The sequence below is a fragment of the Sinocyclocheilus anshuiensis genome, unplaced genomic scaffold (assembly GCF_001515605.1).
Source record: "Sinocyclocheilus anshuiensis isolate Anshui unplaced genomic scaffold, SAMN03320099.WGS_v1.1 scaffold1591, whole genome shotgun sequence".
In the NCBI taxonomy this organism is placed as follows: Eukaryota; Metazoa; Chordata; class Actinopteri; order Cypriniformes; family Cyprinidae; genus Sinocyclocheilus; species Sinocyclocheilus anshuiensis.
The window spans coordinates 143,466-153,528 of record NW_015551082.1 but is presented as its reverse complement, the minus strand read 5'-3'; the positions used below and the strand labels follow the sequence as shown (position 1 = coordinate 153,528).

Below are 10,063 nucleotides of genomic sequence, written 5' to 3'. Positions count from 1 at the left end.
CAGTCTGTGATGATTTGGGGTGCAATGTCATCTGCTGGGGTTGGTCCATTGTGTTTTTTGAAAACCGACGTCACTGCACCCGTTTACCAAGAGATTTTGGAGCACTTCATGCTTCCTTCTGCTGACCAGCTTTTTGAAGATGCTGATTTCATTTTCCAGCAGGATTTGGCACCTGCCCACACTGCCAAAAGCACCAAAAGTTGGTTAAATGACCATGGTGTTGGTGTGCTTGACTGGCCAGCAAACTCACCAGACCTGAACCCCATAGAGAATCTATGGGGTATTGTCAAGAGGTAAATGAGAAACAAGAGACCAAAAAATGCAGATGAGCTGAAGGCCACTGTCAAAGAAACCTGGGCTTCCATACCACCTCAGCAGTGCCACAAACTGATCACCTCCATGCCACGCCGAATTGAGGCAATTAAAGCAATTAAAGCAAAAGGAGCCCCTACCAAGTATTGAGTACATGTACAGTAAATGAACATACTTCCAACAATTCTGAGCCAAAATCATCACAATTAAAAGAACCAAAGACTTAAACTACTTCAGTCTGTGTGCATTGAATTTATTTAGTACACGAGTTTCACAATTTGAGTTGAATTACTGAAATAAATGAACTTTTCCACGACATTCTAATTTATTGAGATGCACCTGTATGTTGCCCTGATGCCATAGTCACCCAGTTGCCCTGCTGTGGAGGCTCTGTAACCGGAAACGAACAATGTACAGGACTCCCTGAGCTAGTCGCATCCAAAGCCGTATCTAGAGCCCTCACATTCTTACTATCCTCAATTAAAGTTTGGATGCGTGTCTCTAATTCTAAAACCTTCTCTGTCAGCCTAGCTATTTCCCTGCATTTATCACATGTGAATCCCTCGTCGCTGACAGAGAGAGCTAAACTATACATGTGGCAAGCGGTGCATACAATAGCGGGAGAAGAAGCCATTACTCACCGTGATTGATGAATGATTCTGACTTACCACTGTTGTTTGGTGAACTCGTGAAAAAACGGAGCAAGAGAGAGAAAAGAAACGGAGCGAGAGAAAAAAAGAAATCAGCAATAGATGCAAATGCGAATGACAAGCTAACCGGCTAATGAATGCTAATGCGCTGCACTTGCGGTTTTAGAATAAAAGTGAACGATCAAATTAATCAGATTAGTTTGATATATAATATCAGAAATAAGGTGGGAAAGTTATATTTTATCACTTTAAACAACAGAGAGTGATAGTAAGATTCAACAGAAAAGCGGAGCTACACGGAGCTAAAGAGGCGAGAGAAATGGTCTACGATCTTCTATTGACCATCTACCCTCGCCTGGTGATCACCATGTCATTGATGAACCTGGGAAACGGCTGGTAGAAGATACTATGAGCCAGGTATCTGCTGAGCCTATTCAGAAATCCTTTCTCTTGGCAAAATCAGTGACTAATGACTATCTTGCCACTCTGGGTATGTTGCCTATTACTATTAGGCTAGGTGAGGAAGTGTTTTCACATGATGTTCAGGTGGTTCGGAATGTTACACAGCCAGTTATCCTTTGGGTGGGATTTTCTTACCAAATATCATGCTGCAATTGACCTCACAGAGAATCATTTAAAATTGTGGAACTTGACTGTTCCTCTCCTGCATTCGCAAGAAATAGTCCTTCTTAGGAGTAGTGCTGTGACTTTAGGGCCCATTCTGGTCCCTGCCAAGTCACAAATTAACATTTTGAAAAAACTTCAGTCCAACATTGGCGGAAAAAAGTTCACATGCAATTATGTTGGACTCTTAGACCCTGAAATTCAGTCGGTACCTGGTCTTTTTGTGGAACCTCTGTAAAAGCAGGTGTGACTTGTGTTCGAGCCATGAATCTGACAAATGAGGATTGCCATATTCCCTGTGGCACAAGGCTAGGTGAGTTTCATTCCTTAGTCACTCAACCAGGTGAAGAGTACACAATTACAATGCTGGAACCCACAGTAGCTCAGATACAGACTCATATGGCACTTTTCCACTGCGTGGTACGACTCGGCTCGGCACGGCTCAGTACGGCATGGTTCGGCTCGGCACGGTTTGCGTTTCCACTGCAGTTCAGTACCGCTTTAGAGTGGGCGGGATTATTCACATGTCGTTATAGTTGCACCGCCTCTACTGCCGCGACTCCTAAAAAAAACTTTTTAATTCCACGTCGCCCTATCAAGCTCTCGCTGGATCCGCTCCTCTGCTTTCAACGAGAGGATCGTCTGTTCTTCCACAACAGACAACCAAAAAAAGGTGCGCTCGTTCAAAACAGTTGCGTTCAATCCTTTGCTGGCTGTGCTGATTTAAATCTAGCGGTTCTTTTGTGTTTGTGTCACAAGTTCAGTGACGCAGGTAGTGACGATTCTCTCCGGCCAATCCGTGATCAGCAGAGTTTACACGTCACGTTTTGGTAACGGTACGGTTCACTTGGAACCCCAACTGAGGTGGTACTAAAAAAAGTACCAGGTACCAGGTACTGTACCCAGTGGAAAACCCCCCAAAAGTGAACCGTACCGTGCCATACCATGCAGTGGAAAAGCGCCAACATTGAACCCTGTCCAAAACCTAAAGTAGACCTCAGTTAGTCTGCGCTGGACAGAGAAGAACAGAGTCAGCTAGAGACTCTGATTTCCAAGTACTCAGATGATTTTAGTGCAGATGATTATGACTATGGTTGTACTGATTTGGTCAAGCATACCATCCGTACTTTGGATGCACAGCCCATTAGGCAGAGTGCAGATGATTATGACTATGGTCGTACCGATTTGGTCAAGCATACCATCCGTACTTGGGATGCACAGCCCATTAAGCAGAGGGCTTATAGAACATCACCACACATTCGAGCTGAGATAGACAGGAAAGTTCAGCAGCTCCTTTCCCATGATGTAATTGAGGAAAATTGTAGTCCTTGAGCTTTACCATTCTGTACAGGGAAGGTAAGCAGCATAGTAATGCTGATTCTTTGTCGCGGCGTCCTAGCTCACCTGTAACTGAAAAAAAAAGCAGTGCAGTATGTAATTTACAGCAATACCACAGCTGAAAAAGTCTGCTTTTCTTCTGAAGTGCCACTGGTTTGTAAAGTTCTTCCTGACATGAGTCTGACAGTTGAATTTGGCTGAATTACAAGCTCAGCAAAAGGCTGACTTTTGTCTTAGTACTGTCATGGACTGGAAAGAGAATGGCAATCAAAGACCCCCGTTAGGCAGACTGAAACATTCCCCTGCCACACTGAGGAAACTCTGGTATGAATTCCCTAAATTACCAGTCCAAGAGGGTATATTAGCCCATAGCCCACCTGGTTGCCAAGTAGTCTTGCCTGAGGTACTCATTCTAACAGCTAAGTGTTTTCATGGGGAGGAGTTTAGTGGTCATTTGAGTGCCAAGCATACTTTATTGAGAGCCAAGAAAATATGCTATTGGCCTTACATGTCCCGCGATATCCAGAAATTATGTGCTGAATGTGTATCCTGTCAGTCCTGTGCTTCTACCACTCCTCATGAAAGGGCCCCGTTACAGTCAATTTATGCAGAAAGACCATTCCAAAGAATTGCCGCTGACATCAGTGATCTACCTATTACTTCACTTGGGAATAGGTATGTTTTAGTTGTGATTAATTATTTTACCCGTTTTGTCAGTTTGTACCCTCTGAAAGATCAGCGTGCAACAACTGTAGCACAGTGCATTTTTGAGGATTACATTAAGCAGCACAGGTTCCCTGAGATAATTCATACGGACCAAGGTAGACCGTTTGAGCCAGATTTGATTAAACATCTGTGCAGTCAACTGGACATTGAGAAAACCTGTACCTCTCCCTACCTGCCAATATCGTTCTGAACTGTAGTCCTTCTGTCTCTTCCTGTACGCCAGGCACCCCTGCAGACTATGCTTGTGATGTGACCACACGTTTGTCGTGTGCTTTCAAAGATGCTGCTGTGCAGTTCACTGCAGCTAAACTTAATCAGAAATGGCAGTATGACAAAAAGACATATTTCCACCCACATAAGCCAGGTGACTTTGTATTTTTGGATGACCCAGCTCAAAAGCAGAATAAACTGGCTCCTAAATGGAAAGGGCCATACAAACTTTTGAGGAGAATGGACAAAGATGACAGCCCTGGTGTAACTTTTGAGATTACAGATCCAAGAAATCCACAGTCAAGAAGGTGGGTGGTTCATCACAATCGCCTAAAACCTTACAAGGATCTTTCGATGGATTTGCCTGGCAGTTCCCCTCCGGGCTCTGAGCCTCCTGTGGTTAGTAGTGCTGAGGCCCCTTCTTCAGTTCCCCTCACTGCGTTGTCAGGTGCTTTACCCTTTCGACCTTCTACACCACCGTATGTGCCTAACCAAACTAAGGGTGTGTTCACACTTGTAGTTTGGTTCGTTTGATTCATTTGGTCCGGACCAAAAATGAAAAACAGCTTGAATGACGTATATATTGTGACGGAACTTACCGAACACCCCAAACAAAAGGTGTGTTAGACAATGTGGGTGTATGATATCAAAGCATCCATTAACCGATCGGTCTGCTCAGAGCCGCTTTAAGTCGAACACTGCTAATGCCGTCTGCTGGACTAAGCGCGCTCATTCTTGTGTGTACATATAATTTTATTTTCACCACCTGCAAACTCACAAGGAGATCATAAAAGGTACTTTACCTCATCGTTGCTCCACGTTTGCCCTCTGCTCATTTTGTTTTGGTTACACCGTGTTGTCAAATCATGTTGCATAGCGTCGCATCTTGTCATTACTTCCTGTTTTTGGTTCATTTAGAAGTATTTGGTCTGTGTTACGTTCATATTTCATTCGAACCGCACCAGAGTTCGTTTGGAAGCGGACCGAGACCCATCTTTTTAGCGGTCTTGGTCCGCTTGTTTGGTGTGCACCTGGGTTCGGATGGCAGCGTTCACACTTACTCAAACGAACTGCACTAACAGAGCAATCGCACCAGAGTTCATTTTAATTGAACCAAACATGACAAGTGTGAACACACCCTAAAAAACAGACTACTACTAATGCAAGGGCTGACTGTTCAAATCCAACTGCTTTGTTGTCTGAACCTAACATTGTGCCACATTTCAGTGGTCCCCCCTGGGCCCTAAAAGGTCCCGGACAGGGCTATATTGCCTTCAGCGAATGCACCTCAACTGAACCGTAGTGGCCGCATGGTTAAAAAAACCCCTGAAAAGTTTAAAGATTTTGTTTGTTGATGAGTTATGTACATATTGGTTGTCTGTGCATGGTGCTTTTACTGTACAGTATAATGCACATGAGTTTTCAAACAGTGTTGTGTTATAGGAGTCTGATTCAGTGCAGAGGATCCATTGGTGAGAAAGTAATGTAATGCTACATTTCTTCAAATCTCTTCGGATGAAAAAACAAACTCTATCTACATCTTGAATGGCCTGAAGGTGAGTAAATTTTCAACAAATGATCTTTTTTTGAGTGAACTATTCCTTTCATTGCATGCTGAAGCTTTATTTTTAAGACCAGTTTAGTTGAATTATTGACTTTATTCTTTATTCTTGACTCCTGCAACACATCATCAGGCTGGTGATATCATTCTGAAGGTAAAACTGATAAATATGTTTGTCTTTATTGATGAACCTATAATTATTTTTATGTTAAGGTAGATAACCTAGAAATAGCTAATATTACAATTCTAAACCGCAATTTTCAATCTGGTTTCCGACCGCATCACAGCACAGAGACGAATATAAACCTAACAGACCACTCAGATCATTAGGATCGAGTCAGTTAGAAATACCAAGGGTTCACACAAAACAAGGGGAGTCTGCTTTTAGTTATTATGCCGCCCGCAGTTGGAATCAACTTCCAGAAGAAATGAGATGTGCTAAAACATTAGTCACATTTAAATGCAGACTCAAAACTCATCTGTTTAGCTGTGCATTTACTGAATGAGCACTGTGCAATGTCCGAACTGATTGCACTATATTTCATGTATAATCATTTTCTATTCTTAACTTTTTAAATTCATTTTAAACCTCTTAAATCAATTTTTTTTATCATTTTCAAAGTTTTTAAATTCCTTGTTTTATTGTTGTGATTTTTTTCTTTTCTTTTACGTAAAGCACTTTGAATTACCATTGTGTATGAAATGTGCTATATAAATAAACTTGCTTTGCCTTGCCTATACTATCTAGACTAAATAAATGTAAAACAATTTAATAGATTGTTTTAAATGCTACAAGTGAATTTAGGTTTGTAACATTATAGTGTGCAGTGTGAAAATTAGATATTAATTTTAAGATAATTTAACAGTGTTATTAAATTAGCAGTGTTATCCACCAATAACCCATAAGTTTACCTGTCCTGTGAAGCCCACACCTTCTGCTGACTGAAGGAAGTTTTTGTAAACTTGATTGGCCTGAGCAATGACCGCTGCTACAGCATTCTGGTAATGAGGGGCAGCGATGGCCAGAATGGGAAGGGAAGCCAGTGGCAAGTGATCCACACTGCTGGACACGCAGGTTTCATCATAGCTGTATGGATTCAAACTACAAGAAGACAAAATTAGATAATCCACAGAATGATGTTTGAATAGCTAACCTCCAAGTCCTCATACAGTAAAGTTTTTTTTTTGCTTTAAACAAACATGTTTAAATCCAAACACCTATATATATATATATATATATATATACATACACACATATACATACACATACACATATATCATAAACATACCAATACATATAAAGGTACATATACATCCAAACCCCTTATACATACACATTGTACATGTCCACTCCAACTGTGTACAGTATACTCACAAATTCTTGAAGGCATATATATTTACAACCCACATATGTCTTTATTAAGATACTTGACAGTGAAATAATTTAACTAATTAAAACATAGAATATACGAATACAAGAATTTACTAGTGACTATTACACCTCTTATCTCTCAGGATACTGCTTGTTCCCTTAACATTAACGTAAGCAGGAACTAAGCAAAGGTGGCAATACAGTAACCTAATTGTCGGATATCTTATAGCTCTTTGTTGAAAAATTAACAAGCAATATATATAATTATAAAATTATTTAAAACACTCAGAGTGCACCCCTAATCTTGACCCCTATGCCAATAAGAAGTTATAAATCAAAATTGTTAATTAAGGATTTTGAGTTCCATATTCTTGAAAATATTGTTTATATCTGATATCTTATATTTCAGCTCTTCTAGGGGTAACACATAACTTAGGTCTCTTAGCCAAACTTCGAATACAAGCAAGGATTCAGACTTCCATTTCTGTAAAACTGCCTTTTTTGCTAAGATCATGCATAAAGAAACAGTTTGTGACACATATTTACTTCCTATATCTCAGGTGGCAAATCGATTTTATATGCTTCTGAAATAAATCTGAATATACTTTGCCAGAATAGTCTAATTTTATGAGATGTCCAAAATAAATGAGACAACGTGCCTTCTGAGATTTTACATTTGTTACATATTGAGGATACATTTGGGAAAATCTAATGTAGTTTGGTCTTCGAATAATGAAGTCTGTAAATTACTTTGAATTGAATCACACTATGCCTTGCGTTAATAGAGCATTCATGAATTTCATTAAGACAGTCTTCCCATGACTCGCTAGACAATTCTATACCAAGTTCCTTTTCCCATTCTTGCCTAATATGATCAGTGTTTACATTCACCTTATCCAGTAGTAAAGCATAAAAGAAAGAAACAGTACCTCGTTCTATTGGACTGAGATTACATATAATTTCAAGAGTTTGATGTATAGCCATGTTTTCAAAACCAGTGAAATGTTTCCTAGTAAAATCTCTAATTTGTAAATACCGGAAAAAATCTGTAGATAAAAGATCATATTTCAATTTAAGTTGATTAAATGAGCAAAATGTATTATCAATATATAGATCTCTTATGGAAATTAAACCCTTTTGCTTCCATTGGGAGAAAACCTTGTCTTGTAACCACGGGTAAAGGCGAGGTTTTTACAAATTGGGCTGTCCAAATATATATGTGGAAGATCCAAAAATGATTTAATCTGTTTCCAAAACTTTAGAGAGTTATTTATTACCATATTTTCATTATAAAAACTTGACTCATTTTTTATTGGACTATTCAACAAAGCCTCTAAAGATGTTGTCCTACAAGAAGTTCTTTCTAACCAAACCCATTCTGGTATCTCCACTTTATTTTCTGGAGTTTGTCTCCACCAAGAAAGGAATTGTAAATTAGCGGCCCAGTGGTAACATCTGAAGGAAGGAAGACTGAATCCTCCTCCTGCTTTGGGCTTACATAGATGTTTTTTTAGATATTCTGACAGCTTCATAATTCCATATAAAATAAATAATTATACACTTGAATTTTGTAAATAGTTTCACCGGTATCAGAACTGGAATGGAACAAAATAAAAAAAAAAATCGAGGAAGCATTACCATTTTGATTGCATTGATCTTTCCTGCCATAGACATAGGTAAAGTCCTCCAAAATGTTATATTATCTTTTAGCTGATTCACTTTCACATGCCAGTTCACCTTTAGAAGTGCATCTGCCTTTCTTGTGATTATGATTCCTAAATGTTTAAATGAATTATGAGCAATTTTAAATGGTATACAATTTTTTAAAAATTGTCAATATCCTCAGTTAGGGGCATTAACTCACTTTTATCCCAATATATTGTAAAACCTGACAGTTTATTAAATGATGCTAAAAGCTTCAAAAGAGGTGGAATAGACAATTCTGGCTTTGCTATATATAATAGTACATCATCTGCATATAAAGATATATATTGGGGTCTATCATTAATTAAAATAGGGGCAATTTCAACATTCTGCCTGACACTATATGCCAAGGGTTCCATCGCTAGTGCAAATAGGGGGAGAGAGGACAGCCTTGGCGTGTTCCTCTGTATAGTGGGAATGAGGCTGAAAATGTAAAGTTTGTAAGGACCGAAGCTTTTGAATTAGCATACAAAATATTAACCCACTGAATTAATTTGTCCCCAAATCCAAATCTTTTTAGAGTTGCGAACATATAAGGCCATTCAATTTGATCGAATGCACGTTCTGCATCTAAGGAAATCAAACAAGCTTTTATTGTATGTTTTGTATATATTATATTATAAAGACGTCTCAAGTTTGATTGTTTGTGCCGATTTGGCATAAATCCTGTCTGATCTTGATGTATGATTGAACATATATACTGTTGCATCTTTTAGCTAATACCTTGCTAATGATTTTTTCCTCTATTGGAATAAGAGAGACAGGATGTCACATTCCAACTCAGAAGCCTTACTGTGCCTTTTCTGTGTGTTTGATCTATTCTAAATATTTATATAAAAGTAGTTATTTTTTCTGATATCCAATGCAAGTTTAATTTTTACCAGGCCTTTCGACCGAACCATAACTATACCCCCTTCCCAAGAACAAATCAGAACAAGAGTATACAAACAAAAAAACCTTATTCCCCCCCACCCTTTCCCATCAGTCAAATGACTTAGCTCCACGTTACTGCCGGATCACTCACCACCGATGCAAAGTAATGTTCCATGTCCCCCGAAAAAAAAAGAAAGAAACAAATTAATAAAATCTTCCTCCGTTAAGATAGAATAAACATGAATAACCTGTTTTATGAACCTCCTAATTGTCCATAATGTTCACTATTATTTCAATAAAAAAGTTTTGACAAAGTCTTATTTAGTTCAATCTGAACTGTTCCTTCCATTTAGTCCACAGCCAATTGTCCACGACTCGTGACAAGTAGATTCCAGCCTCCTCTGGTGTGTCAAATGATTAGTCTCACCTTCTTTTTCGGTCACGATGAGTGTAGATGGGAATTGAAACCCAAGATTTTTGAATTTTTTCTTTATTTCGGCAAATCGGGACCTCTGCTTCAACACATCCGAGGTCAAATCTGGTAAAATGTGCACCCTTTTCCCTTTGTATTCTAGAGATTTCTCTCTGGCCAGCTTCATGATTAACTATTTCGTTTGGTAATGATGTACCCTGATGACAAACGCTCTTGGAAGATCATCTCTCGGTCTTCGCTGAGCCCTGTGCGCATGATCA

At 39.1% G+C, this 10,063-nt stretch overlaps 1 protein-coding gene across 1 annotated transcript in view; it reads right to left on the bottom strand.

Annotated features, from left to right (window-relative positions):
* Positions 1–10,063, bottom strand: part of LOC107662515 (membrane-associated phosphatidylinositol transfer protein 3-like) — a 119,416-nt gene that overhangs the window by 23,926 nt on the left and 85,427 nt on the right. Inside the window, exon 4 of the mRNA XM_016452572.1 lies at positions 6,334–6,523. Within this exon, the coding sequence (XP_016308058.1) occupies positions 6,334–6,523 (190 nt within the window). The remainder of the gene's footprint in view (positions 1–6,333; positions 6,524–10,063) is intronic.